This window comes from Sapajus apella, unplaced genomic scaffold (assembly GCF_009761245.1).
Source record: "Sapajus apella isolate SASKATOON/1434 unplaced genomic scaffold, GSC_monkey_1.0 scaffold12, whole genome shotgun sequence".
Lineage (NCBI taxonomy): Eukaryota > Metazoa > Chordata > Mammalia > Primates > Cebidae > Sapajus > Sapajus apella.
The window spans coordinates 25,442,024-25,458,999 of NW_022436952.1; the positions used below are offsets into that span (position 1 = coordinate 25,442,024).

General features: G+C 47.4%; 1 protein-coding gene across 5 annotated transcripts in view; it reads right to left on the reverse strand.

The window, feature by feature from the left end:
- DNAH2 (dynein axonemal heavy chain 2) overlaps positions 1–15,917 on the reverse strand; it is a 109,440-nt gene extending 93,523 nt beyond the window's left edge. For all 5 annotated transcript variants that reach the window (XM_032280399.1, XM_032280402.1, XM_032280400.1 and 2 more), the window contains exons 1-4: positions 15,813–15,917; positions 13,321–13,500; positions 7,212–7,273; positions 2,766–2,936 (exon numbers count right to left, since the gene is read on the reverse strand). In XM_032280399.1, the coding sequence (XP_032136290.1) occupies positions 2,766–2,936; positions 7,212–7,273; positions 13,321–13,486 (399 nt within the window). In that variant the 5' untranslated portion in view covers positions 13,487–13,500; positions 15,813–15,917. The remainder of the gene's footprint in view (positions 1–2,765; positions 2,937–7,211; positions 7,274–13,320; positions 13,501–15,812) is intronic.
- Between the last annotated feature and the right edge of the window lie 1,059 nt (positions 15,918–16,976).

Genomic DNA, 16,976 nt, shown 5'->3' on the forward strand with positions numbered 1-16,976 from the left:
TTTTTTTTTTTTTTTTTTTTGAGACAGGGTCTCACTCTTGTCACTCCAGCTAGAGTGCAATGATCACACCTCACAGCAACCTCCACCTCCCCGGCTCAAGTGATCCTCCCACCTCAGCCTCCAAAATGGCTGGGACTATAGGCATGCACCACTATGCCTGGCTAATTTTTGTCTTTTTTGTAGAAATCGGGTTTTTCTGTGTTACCCAGGCTGGTTTCGAACTTCTGAGCTCAAGCCATCAGACTGCCTCGGCCTCCGAAAGTGCTGGGATTACAGGCACGAGCCACCACGCCCAGCCTCAATTGGCCATCTTTGCCCAGGAGAATACAATTAAGTCTGATATCTGTTTAGAATATATTTCAGCCAGGCACAATGGCTCACACCTGTAATCCCAGCACTTTGGGAGGCCAAGGCAGGTCGATCACCTGAGGTCAGGAGTTTGAGACCAGCCTGGCCAACTCGGTGAAACCCCATCTCTACTAATAATACAAAAATTAGCTGGGTGTGGTGAGATGCACCTGTAATCCCAGCTACTTGGGAGGCTGAGGAAGGAGAATCGCTTGAACCCAGGAGGCAGGGGTTGTGGTGAGCCGAGAAGGAGTGAAACTCCTTCTCAAAACAAAAAAAAAAAAAAAAGAATATATTTCAACATGGTAAATAGATTTTTTTAATTGAAAAACTTCATGTTCCATATGTTTCCCAATTCTATTCATTGAATAATCCATCCCTCCTCACAGATTTTTAAATGCCATTTTTTATAGAAAATGCTTACATATCTGTTTCTGTACGTTCTATTTTTTGTATTTCCTTTTTTTTTTTGAAACAGAGTTTTACTCTTGTTGCCCAGGCTGGAGTGCAATGGCACAATCTCAGCTCACTGCAACTTCTACCTCCCGGGTTCAAGCGATTCTCCTGCCTCACATTCCCAAGTGGCTGGGATTACAGGTGTCCACTACCATGCCTGGCTAATTTTTTTATTTTTAGTAGAGACAGGGTTTCTCCATGTTGGTCAGGCTGGTCTCAAACTCCTGACCTCGGGTGATCTGCCCACCTCAGCCTCCTAAAGTGCTGGGATTACAGTGTGAGCTACCGCACCCGGCCTCATATTTCCTTTATTTATGTACTGTTCCTTATGGAGTACATTTTTGTGCTTTCAATGTTTCTTTACTGTTGCTTATGATGTATATACTCCTGCCCTACAACTCTGTTTTAATTACTGTAGTTTAATGATTTTCATATTTATGAGTCTCCCTATTACTTTCCTTCCTCATCATCATCTCTGCTATTCTTTTTTTTTTTTTTTTTGGGGGGGGTTCCCCGGATGGGGTGCAATGGTGCGCTCTCAGCTCACTGCAACCTCTGCCTCCTGGGTTAAAGTGATTCTCCTGCCTCAGCCTCCTGAGTAGCTGAGACTATAGGCACGTACCACCACGCCGGGCTAATTTTTGTATTTTTAGTAGAGATGGGGTTTCACCATGTTGGCCAGGATGGTCTCAATCTCTTGACCTCATGATCCACCCACCTCAGCCTCCCAAAGTACTGGGATTACAGGCGTGAGCCACCGCGCCCAGCCCTCTTTGCTATTTTCATGAATTTTTCTAGTTATATTTTAAAATTCTTTACACAAGGAATTATCAACTGTGGCATTTGGGCAGGATGACTAGAGTTGCATTAAAATGATACTTTTTTCTATAAAATGATCTTTATGATATTAAGATTCCTACTCAGAAACAAGTTGTGGCTCATCATTTCTTCAAATCGTTTTTCATGGCCTGCAACAATGGTTTTCCTTCATATAATTCCTACTTTCATATTAAAAGTTATATTCAAATATATTTAGCAAACTTTAGTTTCTTTTGTGAATGAAATCTTTTTTCACTGTTTGGTGGCTGATTACTACCAGTGCACAGGGCAAAGCCTCTTCTGCCCACGTTCAATACGGAATGCTTCACAAACTGTGTCATTGCTGTGCAAGGCCATGCCCATCACCCTCATCCTTTCCACTTTTGTATACATGCTGCCAATAAGAGCAAAGCAACTGCCTTGTAACTTTTCCAACATTTATTTTCAAAGTGTTCAAAGATATATACAGAAAAGTTCAAAGAGTGTTGCAGTAATGACCTGTACAACCACCACCCAGATTCTACCAGCATTTTACTAGCCATCTGTCTTTTAACTGTCTCCCTACCATAGGTTTACCCTTGTCTAATGTATTCTCTGCATTGTTCAAATAGTTATCTATCTAAACTATAAAAGACTTCAACAACACTCTCTGGGATAGCAGCCAAATTCTTGAGTAGAACATACAAGGTCCTTCACAAGCTGACCCCAAGCCTCTTTCGGTATCATTTCCCACTACTCCTCTTTTCTTTGTACATAGAGTGGCCTTCTCTGAATAGCTCTTACGTAGCCTTGATGAAATCCTACCTACCCTTCATCCCAGCTCAAATTGCACCTCCACCATCAGGCCTTCCCAGAATTCCACTGGCTCCATTAGTTGCTCCCATAAAGCTCCTATAAAGCTTTGCCCATGATCACAAACTATAGTAAATATTGGCTTCTATGTCTGTCTTCCCCACTAGACCGTGACAGCATTCTTGCCTCATCCTTCTTCCTATCCTTGCCACCAAGTAGGGTGCCTGACACAGTGGGGCTCAACAGGCTGTGGGCACAGGAAATGACAAGATGACGAAGGATGACGAAGGAACTAAGAGCCCTCAGCTCTCTGTAGGACCATCTCTGATCTGGGAATGTAGGATACGCACCTGTACAGGCATGCCCAGCTCTAGCTTCAGCCCAAAACAAGGGTCAATGAAGATGGTGAGGATGGATTCTTTAGGGTCCTGGGCAAAGTGCTGCAGAACAGCATCATGCTCCTGTGTCCACACGGCATCCACCAGTCCCGTGAGCACAGCTCGGGAGAGAAAGAGGGGCTTCTATAGAAGGAGAGCAGACAGAAGGCCAAAGTAACTACAACTGTTGGGATGAGTCATTCCTCCCATCCACAATCGCAGGTGAGGACATGGGAGATGACAGAAGCCAGACGGGTTCAGAATGGTGAGGAGAAACTGAACCATTAAAAAAAAGAAGAACAGATCATAGAGGGAAACTGGGATATTATCCTTCCAACCCAAGACATTATCTTTATGCCTGTGGTTTTTAAAAATGTCAGCCCTGGATCTCAAAGGTAAAAGTGAATGAAGGGAATGTGTAGGATAGTAGCCTAGATCAAGCAATTAGGAGCAGGGAGACCATGAGCTGGAAAAGGGAGAAGGGTCCAGGAGCAATTTCTTCACCATGGCGTCCGAAAGAAGTGTAAGATACTGGGTAAAGTCAATTGGTGCAGCAGTAAGGAAAAAGTGAGGAGGAGAAAAGACAGAAAAACACCAAAGAACAAATTGATTAGAAGGAAAATATATTGCAAATGGTGGCTAGCAAAAAATTAATCTGTAGAACTCTACTAAATAAAGGGCCAGGAGTGGTGGCTCATGTCTGTAATCCCAGCACTTTGGGAGGCCAAGGCAAATAGATTACCTGAGGTCAGGACTTTGAGACCAGCCTGGCCGACATGGCAAAACCCCTTCTCTACAAAAAATACAAATATTAGCCGGGCGTAGTGGCACATGCCTATAATCTCAGCAACTTGGGAGACTGAAGCAGGAGAATCACTTGAACCTAGGAGGCAGAGATTTCAGTGAGCCAAGATCACCCCACTGCACTCCAGCAGGGACAACAAAGTGAGACTCTGCCTCAAAAATAAATAAATATACACACACACACACACACACACACACACACACACACACACACACACAAATTAGCTGGGCGCAGTTGCTTATGCCTATAATCCCAGCACTTTGGGATGCCAAGGTGGGAGGATCACCTGAGGTCAGGAGTTTGAAACCAGCCTGGCCAACATGGTGAAACCCTGTCTCTACTAAAATTACAAAATCAGCTGGGCGTGGGGATGGCTGCCTGTAATCTCAGCTACTCGGGAGGCTGAAGCAGGAGAATCGCTTGAACCCGGGAGGCAGAGGTTGCAGTGAGCTGAGATCACGCCACTGCACTCCAGCCTGGGTGGCAGAGCAAGACTCCATCTCGAAAATAAATAAATAAAGGAAATCAGAAGATATGAAGATACAGCTCAGTGAACTTGTGAAGTCTTTTCATCTTTCCTCCTGGAAGAAGGAATCTCTCTTAAAGTTTCCAGGTCAAGAAAAATTAATAGTGATCAAAAATCTTTCCTCTAATACATATAGACAGGATGAACTAATGAGAAAAACACTAGGAACTCAATAAATAAATAGATAAAAGGAGATGAAGAGATGTCATTTATTTAAATGCAAATATAAAAAAAAATATTTTCACTTGAAATCAAATACAAATAAAAATAACAAAGAAGGCCAGTCATGGTGGCTCATGCCTGTAATCCCAGCACTTTGGGAAGCTGAGGCAGGTGGGTCACCTGAGGTGAGGAGTTCCAGACCAGCCTGGCCAACAAGGTGAAACCCCAACTCTACTAAAAATACAAAAATTAACCCAGCATGGTGACATGTGCCTATAATCCCAGCTACTTGGGAGGCTGAGGCAGGAGAATCGCTTGAATCTGGGAAGCAGAGGTTGCAGTGAGCCAAGATAGCGCCATTGCACTCCAACCTGGGTGACAGAGCAAGACTCTGTCTCAAAAAAAAAAAAAAAAAAAAAAAAAAGAAAATCATTATTTATTGTCTATCATTTTTTTAAAAAATCCTTGCTGAACAGGTAACACCCAGGCCTGGAAAAGGTGTCTTATTAGCATGAGGGCAAAAAGTACAATGCATTTGGAAAGCGTTATGTATTAAAAGTGATAGAAATGTTCTTTATTCTTTGATTCAGTAACTCCACATACAGTAATCTATTTTAAGGAAATATTAAGTATTTCAAGAGTGTTAGTTTTACTTATCATATTCACGAAAGTATTAAGAGAGCAAAAATTTGAAATGACAAAATGTCCAAGAGGAATGGTTTAACTATGGTGCCTGCATAGAACATAGAACACCATCTGGTCTTGAAAAATGGTGTTCGCAAAAAGTGGTGGCCCTGTGGCTCACATCTATACTCCGAGCTCTTTTGGAGGCTAAAGCAGGAGGATGACTTGAGTCTGGGAGTTCAAGACTAACCTTGGCAACACAGTAAAACCACAATCTCCACCAAAAACAATTTTTTTTTTAAATTAGCCAGGCATGGTGGCACATGCCTGTAGTCCTAGCTACTCAGGAGGCTGAGGCAAAAAGACCACTTAAGCCCAAGAGTTCAAGGTTACAGTAAGCTATGATTGTTTCAGTGCACTCCAAATTGGACAACAGAGAAAAAGCCTTTCTCTTAACAAAAAATTTACAAAAAGTACATAACGTGAAGAATAACAGCTGGGCATTAAGGCTCACACCTGTAATCTCAGTACTCTGGGAAGCCAGGAGTTCAAGACCAGTCTGGCCAACCTGGCAAAACCTTGTCTCTACTAAAAATACAAAAATTAGCCGGGTGCCTGGGCACAATGGCTCACGCCCGTAACCTCAGCACTTTGGAAGGCCGATGCAGGAGGATCACTTGAGCCCAGAAGTTCAAGACCAGTCTGGACAACACAGTAAGACCCTGTCTCCATAAAAAAAAAAAAAAAAAAAATTAGCCAGGTGTGGTGGCAGGAATCTGTAGTCCCAGCTACTCAGGAGGCCGAGCCATGAGAGTCACCTGAGCCTGGGAGGCAGAGATTGCAGTGAGCCAAGACTACGCCACTGCACTCCAGCCTGGGCGACAGACCAAGACTCTGTCTCAAATAATAATAATAAAATTAAAATATTTTGTGAAAAAGCATAATACAAAACTGTAACATGATACCCTTAGGATTACATAAAAACAAACTTACAAGCCTGTGCCCAAAAAGAAAATATATATCAAAATATCATTATTATATTTTTTTTTTTTGAGACAGAGTTTTGCTTTTATTGCCCAGGCTGAAGTGCAATGATGCAATCTCAGCTCACTGCAACCTCCGCCTCCCAGGTTCAAGCAATTCTCCTGCCTCAGCCTCCCAAGTAGCTGGGATTACAGGCTCCTGCCACCACACTCTGCTAATTTTTGTATTTTTAGTAGGGGGGAGTTTCACCATGTTGGCAAGGCTGGTCTCAAATCCTGACCTCAGGTGATCCACCCACCTCAACCTCCCAAAGTGCTGGGATTACAGGCTTGAGCCACTGTGCCCAGCCAGACATATCAAAATATTAATATTAAATGTGTTTGGGCAGTAACGCTCTGAGTTTTATTTTCTCTGTTTTACTTTTCTGTTCCTTCTAATTTTTTTCTTCGATAGTTATTACTTGTCTCTCCCTTTTTGAAAAGTTTCAAGGTCATCACTCTATTCTTCTCACTCAGGTAACCATGGTCATGACTAAACTTTGATGCAACTTGGAAATAAAGAAGCAGAGGTCATTTAGTGCCATTTCTCAAGAGGCCTGAAGCAGCTTCTCTGAATTCTTCAGCCAAAGGAAAGAACTGAAGGAAAGTTGGAAAGAGAAAGTCTTAGAAATTAGTATCCAATTGGCTGGGCATGGTGGCTCCCGCCTGTAATCCCAGCACTTTGGGAGGCTGAGGCATGCGAATCACAAGGTCAGGGGTTTGAGACTAGACTGGCCAATATGGTGAAACCCCGTGTCTACTAATAATACAAAAATTAGCGGGTGTGGTGGCGTACCCTATAGTCCCAGCTATTCAGGAGACTGAGACAGAATAATTGCTTGAACCTGGGAGGCAGAGGTTGCAGTGAGCCAAGATTGTGCCACTGCACTCCAGCCTGGGCGATGGAGGGAGACTCCATCTCAAAAAAAAAAAAAAAGAAAAGAAAAAAAATTAGTATCCAATTAGGACAATATCTTCCCAGCTCATTCAACTTGTTCAGGTATTCACCCACATGATGAAGAAGCTCATCACAGTTTGACCCAAGCTGGGGACACAAGAGACAAGAGAGACCTGTTCCTTACTTAAAGCCCTCCTCTCGCCTGCCGAAAGCACAGTTGACTTTGTATTTTACTCAGTGAACTGAATTTGTGGTGAGTGGTAGGCTAACAGCAGAGAACAGGTAGGAGAAGAGACAATTCCTCATGCACCATCCACAACTGACCCTTTGATTCACCAGTTATTGAGGAGGAAGATTTGCCGCAGGGAAGACCCAAGCCTACCACATCTGCCTCAGGCTCCACGGATTCTTCACTCTGTGTTTGAGGTCCCTCCAACCATGGCTCTGGAAAGAATAAAGATACAAAAAGGAAGGCATTCCTTGGAAAGTTAAACATAGTCAGCCAGGCGCGGTGGCTCAAGCCTATAATCCAAACACTTTGAGAGACCGAGGCTGGTGGATCACCTGAGGCCAGGAGTTTGACACCAGCATGGCCAACATGGTGAAACCCCATCTCTACTAAAAATACAAAATTAGCCAGGCATGGTGGTACACACCTGTAATCCCAGCTACCTGGGAGGCTGAGGCAGGAGAATCACTACCCAGGAGGTAGAGGTTGCAGTGAGCCACGACAGTGCCGCTGCCCTCGAGCCTGGGGGACAGAATGAGACCCTGTCTCAAGAAAAAAAGAAAAAGAAAAAAAAAGTTAAATGCAGTCACCCAATGATGCAGCAATTCCACTCCTTTTTTTTTTTTTTTTCGGGGGGATGGAGTTCCCCAGGCTGTGCAATGGCGTGATCTCGGCTCACTGCAACTTCTGCCTCTCGGGTTCAAGTGATTCTCCTGACTCAGCCTCCCCAGTAGCTGGGACTACAGGTGCATGCCACCACGTCTGGCTAATTTTTTATATTTTAAGTAGAGATGGGGTTTCACCGTGTTGGCCAGGATAGTCTCCATCTCCTGACCTCGTGATCTGCCTGCCTCGACCTCCCAAAGTGCTGGGATTACAGGCATAAGCCACTGAGCAATTCCACTTCTAGGTAGACATCCATGAGACCTGAAAGCAAGGACTCAATGGGATATTTACATTCCAGTGTTGGCAGCAGCATTATTCACAACAGGCAAAAGGTGGCAACAGCCCAGTGTCCTCTAACAGAAGAATGGATAAACAAAATGTGATTTATACATGCAGTGGGATATTATTCAGCCATCAGAAGGCATGGCGGTGCGCTTCATGCTGCAACACGGATGAACCTTGAAAACACAATGCCAAGTGGAAGAAACCAGTCACAAGAGACTATACATGGTCTGATTTCGCTTAGATGAAACGTCCAGCATAGGCAAATCTATAAAGATGGAAAATAGATAAGCGGTTCCTGGGACGTGGGGGGAAGGGGGAGCCAGGAGTGACTGCTAAAAGCCGAGGCTCTGATGCAACCTAGAAGTAAAGATATAGAAGTCACCTGGTGCCAATTTCTCAAGGTGCTTCAAATGGCTTTCTTTTGGCGGGATAAAAATGTTCTAAAATTAGATAGTGGGAACATTGCACAGCTTTGCAAATATACCAAAAACCACTGAATTGTAGACTTTAAAAGGGTGAATTTTATAGTCAGTGAATTATCTCTCAACTTAGTGTAAAAAGCTGACTGGGGCTGGGTGTGGTGGCTCATGTCTATAATCCCAGCACTTTGGGAGACCGAGGCAGGTGGATCACCTGAGGTCAGGAGTTCGAGACCAGCCTGGTCAACATGGTGAGACCCTGTCTCTATTAAAAACACAAAAGATTAGCTTGGCATGGTGGTACATGCCTGTAATCCCAGTTACTTGGGAGGCTAAGGCAGGAGAATTGCTTGAACCCAGGAGACGAGTTCAAGTGAAGTTGCAGTGAGCCAAGATCACACCACTGCACTTGAGCCTGGGTGACAGAGCAAGATTCTGTCTCAAAACAGAAAAAAAAAACCTGACTATGGTAGGGGTGAGAGAATGAAGGCGGTTAGTACTAAGGTTATTCCAGGCATGCAGCTTCTGGCTCTCCATCTTCCCCCACTCCTCTTCCCACATGGAGAAGCTGAGGCCCTCAGGAATCAGCCCTTCTCCAAACCACTGGCCTGCTGGGCACTCAATTCTGCACACCCACTCCGGACTCCCATAAAACCCAGGGGGCTCTGTTCTCTGCCTCCTGAACTACTGGTCGCACAGGAGATTGGGGCAAAACTGGTCGTTTCCCCATCCCCAAGGGGCTGAAAAGAGGAAGGAGCAAATGAGATATAACCAAAAGCCTTTAGGGAACGGGGCACTCCACTCTGATTTCCAGAAAGGAAAACTAACAGGGGAGTGAGGCAGGAAGACAGGAAAAGATGGAATAGGCGATTCTGGAGCTTAGTGGTAGGTGCGATGATCCAACTCCCTTGGGAAAACTGCTGGCATTCAGATTCCAGACAAGAACTAGGCCAGGGGAGGCCAGGTGTGGTGGCTCATGCCTGTAACCCCAGCACTTCTCAAGGCCAAGGCAGGTGGATCACTTGAGGACAGGAGTTTGAGACCAGCCTGGGCAACATGGTGAAACCCCATCTCTTCTAAAAATACAAAAATTAGCCAGGTGTGGTAGCACATGCCTGTAATCCCAGCTACTCTGGAGGCTGAAGCACAAGAATGACTTCAACCCAGGAGACAGAGGTTGCAGTGAGATGAGATCGTGCCACTGCACTCCAGCCTGGGCAACAGAACAAGAGAAAAATAAAATAAGAATTAGGCCAGGGAAAGGAGACTGACATAATGTCAAGAGTAAGCTGGTTTTGTCTTTCATAATACAATTGATACAAAGTCTACAATTTGCCATGCCTCTAGGATAATGATATATAATGTTCATGGACACATGCAGTTAGAAAAAAAAAAAAAAAAAACGCTTGAGAATGATAAACAGCTCAGGGTAGTGGTGACTGCTGGAAAAGGGGATTTGGAGAGGGGCAAAAAGATGGATTCATGGCTAGGCACAGTGGTTCACCCCTGTAATCCCAGCACTTTGGGAGGCCAAGATGGGCATATCGCAAGGTCAGGAGATTGAGACCATCCTGGCCAACATAATGAAACCCCATCTCTACTAAAAAAACAAAAAACAAAAAAATTAGCCGGGCGTGGTGGTGCATGCCTGTAATCCCAGCTACTCGAGAGGCTGAAGCAGGAGAATCGCTTGAACCAGGGAGGAGGAGGTTGCCATGAGCCTAGATCAAGCCACTGCACTGCAGCCTGGCGACACAGCTAGATTCTGTTTCAAAAAAAAAAAAAAGAGGGATTCACTTGTTACTGTCATGATTTATTCTCCCGTTAGGTGGTAGGTACATGAGTGTTATTACATTGTTTTCTACACTTCTCTGTTTTGCCTGTAATATAGCTCTACAATCCCTCATCCAAAACCCTTGGAGTCAGGTATATTTCGGAACTGAGAACCGTAATATAGTATGGTATGTAATCCCCGACCACTACCTCCTAGTGGGCTCCAAAACAGCACTTACTCAGACTTTTCCTATTATGAGTACTTCTGCAGTAAAACATATGAATATTTATACTAAAGTGGTTTTAAAAAGACTATAAATACTTTCATGTCAGTTTAGGTTAGGTTTTACCACCAAATAAGTTTAGATGCCAAACTTAGGGGGAAAAAAAACCTTTCAGTCATTGGAGGTTTTGAAAATTACAGGCCAGGCGCAGTGGCTCACACCTGTGATCCCAGCACTTTGAGAGGCTGAGACAGGTGGATCACTTCAGCCCAGGAGATCCAGACCAGCCTGGGCAACATAACAAAACCCCATGTGTACAAAAAAATACATAAATTAGCCAGGCATGTTAGTGTGAACCTCTAGTCCCAGCTACTCTGGAGACTGAGGTGGAAGGATCATTTGACTGAGACTCTCTCAAAAAGAAGGCCGGGGGCGGTGGCTCACGCCTGTAATCCCAGCACTTTGGGAGGCTGAGGTGGGCAGATCATGAGGTCAGGAGTTTGAGACTAGCCTGGCCAACATAATAAAACCCCATCTCTACTAAAAAAAACAACAATTAGCTGGGCATGATGGCAAGTGCCTGTAATCCCAGCTGCTGGGGAGGCTGAGGCAGGAGAATCACTTGAGCCCAGGAGGCGGAGGTTGCAGTGAGCTGAGATCTCGCTATTGCACTCCAGGTTGGGTGACAGAGCAAGACTCTGTCTCAAAAAAAAAAAAAAAAAATTAGCCGGCATGGTGGCGTGTGCCTATAATCCCAGCTATTCGGGGGCTGAGGCTGGAGAATTGCTTGAACCTGGGAGGCGGAGGTTGCAGTGAGCCAAGATCACACCATTGCACTCCAGCCTGGGCAAAAAGAGCAAAACTCTGTCTAGAAAAAGAGAGAAAAAAAATTACAAATAAGGGATTGTGAATCTGACTATGATTCTTCTTTGTCTTCTTTTAATGGGGATTAAAGAGAGCTTAAGGAAGGAAATGATATTGATACAGACCTCAAAAGGGTGTTTGCTCTCAAACCCACCATCTTTCACCAAAAAGTAACTTAGGCCCCCTACTATATCCAGTGGGATAGGTCTCACTCCCTCCTAATTGCAAGGATTACAGGGATTAATACTGTTAGTTTCAGGGTTGCCTTGGAAGCCCAAGTCCTCTCTGAACCTCTAGGCCTGGGTTAAGGGGCAGATCAAAGGCTTCATATCAAACAATAAGAAAGCTTACAGCTGGGTGTAGCTCATGCCTGGTAACCCCAGCACTTTGGGAAGCCAGGGCAGGTGGATTGCTTGAGTCTGGGAGTTCAAGACCAGCCAGCCTGGCCAATGTGGAGAAACCCCACCTCTACTAAGAAAACAAAATTAGGCCAGGCACAGTGGTGGAAACCTATAATCTCGGCTACTCAGGAGGCTGAGGCAGAATTGCATGAACCCAGGAGGTGGAGGTTGCAGTGAACTGATATCACACCACTAACTCCAGCCTGGGCAACTGAGCGAGACTCTGTCACAAAATAAATAAATAAATGACTCAGGTATGATGATGCATGCCTGTAATCCCAGCTACTTGGGAGGCTGAGGCACGAGCATCACTTGTGCCCAGGAGGCAGAGGTTGCAGTGAGCTGAGATCCTGTACGCCACTGCACTCCAGGCTGGGTGACAAAGCAAGACGAAAAGAAAAGAAAAGGAAAAAGGAAAGGAAAGGAAAAGAAAAGAAAGAAGGAAGGAAGGAAGGAAGGAAGGAAGGAAGGAAGGAAGGAAGGAAGGAAGGCAGGCAGGCAGGCAGGCAGGCAGGCATGCAGGCAGGCAGGCAAGCTTAGAGTTGGGAAAGGCAGAAATCCTCACTGTTCAAAGGCCAACGCATTCATTTCAAAGCTCCTTCCCTTCCCTCCCCAGAGGATTCTCCAAACCGAACCTCACTGCCTTCCCTCCCATCTTCCCCTACTCCTCCAAGTACCCAGCAGTCCCATTTTAACTGCCTTCCCCTGAGCACTTCAGAACTCAGAAGGATACATTTTGTACATTTCTAAGATCCTGAAACTTAGGGCAAGTTCTTAAGTCCCAGGGACTTTTCTCCCATGCCCACGCTTAATCTCTTAACCTTTAATATTAGAAGGGGATTCTATTTCTTTCCATCATAACAAGCTACTATCAGTGTAAAGGAGTTCCAGCTGAAGAAGGAGGTCTACACTTAGCTCACAGTCCTGTGTACACTGGCCAGTGCTCTCAGGGGGAGCCCAGCGACAGCAACAGCTACCAAAACCCTTCCAGCCTGACTGGCTCCAGCTCACCCACAGGAAAGGAATCCCTCAGGTGAAAATCTGAGGTAGCCTCTTTCAACTCTTTCTTCCCTCGATCTAGACTTCTTTCCTGTCGTCCCGAACCTGAACCTCCGCAGTCTACCAAGTCCCTGCCAAAATGAGGGCGGAGATACAAGAGCCTTAAACAGATGGTAGAAAGCATCAGCCGGGCTTAGGATTCAAAGGGTGGCAAAACAGGCTGAGTCTCCATGGTGATGGGCTTAATGGGAGAAAAACATTATTTGTTTTGCCACCCAGGGCGAAAATGGGAAAAAGGAAGAGATCAAACCCTCTTCAGTGGGGTGGGAGCAACCAGGAACACTCAAAATAAGGAGGAAGAGGCCAAAGAAAGGACCGCCTGGTGAACTCCTGGTATATTGCAGGAAATTTTAAGACAGAAAGAACAAGTGTGAGGCTGACCAGGAGGAAGACACACAAAAAAGGGACCCAGTGGCAGGGCTGCTGAACCTCATGGCTGGGGGCGTCACTTAGCCCCCGTTTCCTGCCCAGAAGCAGCAGAGCCTGCTCCCCAGCCCTAAAATGCCTCCATGCCCCTCTGACTTTCCCCACCCTCCATTGCTAAGCATCCTCTGCCCCAGCAAGTACCCACCAGGCTCCTCCTTGGAGAGCTCAGCCTGGGGCTCCCGCTCACTGACAGCCAGGGTGTTCCCCTGCTCCTGTGTGGCCACAGCAGCCTGTTCAGCCGGCCCTGACTGGTTTGCCCGGACGCTTCCTTGGCCACTTGATCGCTGCTTCTTCTCAGCTTTGCTGGACATTGTGCAGGCAAAACCTACAGGTACAAAGGAGTGGAGAATCCACAACCAAATCCCACCCCCAGCCCAGCCCCCTGATACAAGTAGTCCCTATTAAATTCATAAATTGACTGAAACTCAAAATGATCATCTTTTCTGGTGGTACCCATACCCTGCTCCGTTAGCCACAAGGGCCCTGTACTCCATAGTGGCCTGGGAGACCTTGCTGTTTTTCCCTAGGATATCCTACTGTCTTCAGGGCACTAGGCTAAAAATCAAAGTCAGTCCCTCAAGGCGTTAGGAATAAACGGTAGTTAAAGATGATGGTCCCGCCGGGCGTGGTGGCTCACGCCTATAATCCCAGCACTTTGGGAGGCTGAGGTGGGTGATCACCTGAGGTCAGGAGTTGGAGACCAGCCTGGCCAACATGGTGAAACCCTATCTCTACTAAAAATACAAAAAATTAGCCAGGTGTGGTGGTGCATGCCTGTAATCCCAGCTACTTGGGAGGCTGAGGCAGAAGAACTGCTCCAACCTGAGAGGCAGAGGCTGCAGTAAGCTGAGATTGCACCACTGTACTCCAGCCTGGGTGACAGAGTGAGACTCTATCTCAGGAAAAAAAAAAATGATGGCCAAAGAGACACCCCACTAACAAGGATTTAGAACCTCTATCTCTGCCCCGGGGTATAAGAACATAAGATAATCAGGAAAAGATCTATCCAACTGAAGTGTGGTTGCCCAAACCTTCAATCACTCTACCCTCCAGGACCATGGGTAAGTGAGAGAGCCCCAAAGAAGGGAACTCTTGCCCCATCCCCCACCCTTTGTCACTCTTCAATCATTAAAGCAAACCAAGACGATTTTCCTACGTATCTCTTTTCCTCCCAAGTTAAATGGAAAAATGCTCCTCCTAACCACACTAAAATCTGCAACATCTGTAAACAAAGAAAAATGGCATTTGCCACGTCTCTTTGGCTTTGAATTCCTGAGGGGTAGAAACTCTGTGTGTACTGAGGTCTCTTAGCACAGTTGGCTGAGAAACTCTGTGCTGATAGGTCAGGATCATTTATTTGACTCCAAATGCCCTGAGAAGATTGGAAGCAGCAAAGACAAAAGTCATCCAATAGGCTCACACCTGTAATCCCAGCACTTTGGAAGGCCAAGGTGGGTGGATCACCTGAGGTCAGGAGTTGGAGACCCGCCTGACCAACATGGTGAAACTCCGTTTCTACTAAAAAAACAAAAAATTAGCAGGGCGTGGTAGTGGGCACCTGTATTCCCAGCCACTCATGAGGCGGAGGCAAGAGAATTGCATGAACCCAGCAGGCAGAGGTTGCAGTGAGCAGAGATCTGCCACCATACTCCAGTCTAGGCAACAGAGCAAGACTCTGTCTCAAATTTGTAGACAACCCCCATCTCCGCCTGCAGGGTTCAAGCAATTCTCCTGCCTCAGCCTCCAGAGTAGCTGGGACTACAGGAATGCACTACCATGCCCAGCTAATTTTTTGTATTAATAGTAGAGACAGGATTTCACCATGCTGACCAGGCTGTTCTTGAACTCCTGACCTCATGATCTGCCTGCCTCGGCCTCCCAAAGTGCTAGGATTACAGGTATGAGCCACCGCCCCCGGCCCCCAATAATAAATTTCAAATTGTGTAACGAGGAAAAAGGAATTGGGGCATGAGGAGGGCCACAGTGGTGCCTCTCTCAGAAAGGTAGATGGCAGGAAGCGGGCATCTCGGGCAGGTGCTCAGAATCCCAAGGGCAAAGTCTGAGACGCTGAACACTCTCTTTTCATTCAGCTGCAGCCTAACGCCACCTGTGGCTCTCCTTCCTCATCCCCACAGGCTGCCACAGGCATTGATCTCAGGCTATGAATTTCAAACTTGAAGGATTTCTACTTTGCTCCAAAGAAAAACGTTCTGTTAGGCCAACAAATCAATAAAGCAAGGAGGCTTCCTCCATCAGTCTCCAGGGAAGCATCAAGCTGCGCTTTCCTGCCTCAAACTGGAGCCTGAGGCGCCGGCACCGTGGGGTTCACCCTGAGATCCCACACCGCAGGCCCCAGGAGGAGCTGCTCTGCTAACCCGGGGCTCACTCTATTACTAGGAAATACCGCAGGGGCCAGGCTGTCTCCTTAAACTGGTTACCAGCAGGCGAATTTCCCCCCACAATCGCTTCTCCTCCCAACTGTCACAACTGCCCCTCCTCCTCCCCCTCCCTCCACAACTATTCCTTGCTCCCCCTCCCTCCACAACTACCCCTTCTTCTCCCCAACAACTGTCCCTTCCTACTTCGACACTAGTGCCCCTTCTCCCCATCACTCCTTCCCTCTGTCCCAACACACACCTCGCCACGCTGACCCTCTCCTCCCTAAGCCGACCGACGGGCCACTCTGGCTAAGAAGTTGCCCGGAGCGGCCCTCTGGAAACGGCGTCTGCACGCGTTCCCAAGGCAACCCAGGGCAGGGAGGGGCGAGTGGCCCGTGCGCTGCCCCGCAGAGCCCGCCTCCTCCGCGCAGGCGCCCTGGATACCTGCTCCGCGGCCCCACCCCGCGCAGGTCTACCTTGCAGGGACCTGGGGCTTGAAAGCTCCGGGGCTAAGAGAAAGTAGCCACATCTGGCCGGCCGGAGGGTGTGGGGGGCCTGGTGTGAGGACCGAGCTGGAAGGGCTGGGGCGGGAGACAGTAGGCTACCGCTCCGCAGAACACTGAAAAGGCGGGGGGAACCTAAGCGCCGGACCCGGCGCCCAGGTCCGTGCGCCCCAGCCGGAACGGGTCCAGCAGATGGCGCCGGGCAGACCCGCCGGCGAGGCGTATTCACGTTCTAGAAAGCGCTCCAGGATTTCCAGGCAGCCGTGGCTGCATCTGGATCCGGGGGAAAAACCGGGGCTGGAGCGCCCTTGCCCTCCTGCTCCTTCCCCCTTCTTAGTTCGGATTGGGGTCTAGGGTTGCGGGGCGGAGCGGGGCGGGGAAAGGGAGGGAAGACAGGAACTAGAGTTTTGGGAATCTGAGGATTGGCTTTCGAAAATGTCGCTAGTTTTTGGGGGGGACAAGAGGCGGGGACTCCCTGGGGAAGGTGACCGGGTCTGGGAGGGGCTTCGCTCTCCATAGGAACAAAGGCTGCGTAGTGGGGAGGCGTGTAAGGGCCGGGGCAGATCTCCGAGGGTGCCAGGGGGCGCTGCGGGCCGGGGCTGCTAGAAGGCGCCTGAAAGACCGCTGTACCTGGGGCCGGGAGGAGCTTTGGGGAGACCTGGGAAATACAGGGAGGAAGCCGAGTCGGCGGATGGGAAGGCGCCCTCCCTGTTTCCATCAATAGTGCCTAATTAAGACAAAGCCAGCAGCGAGCCCACTGATTACATTTCCATGAGGAGCGAAATTGATGACATTTTCTTTACTGGATGAGGAGAAGCTGGCACCTCAGTTCCCCCTTTTTCTGCTTGGCGTTCACACCTAACAGATCTCATTATGCCAGTCTGGCACTGCCAGGAATGGCAGTCCCTGGCACTCCTGAA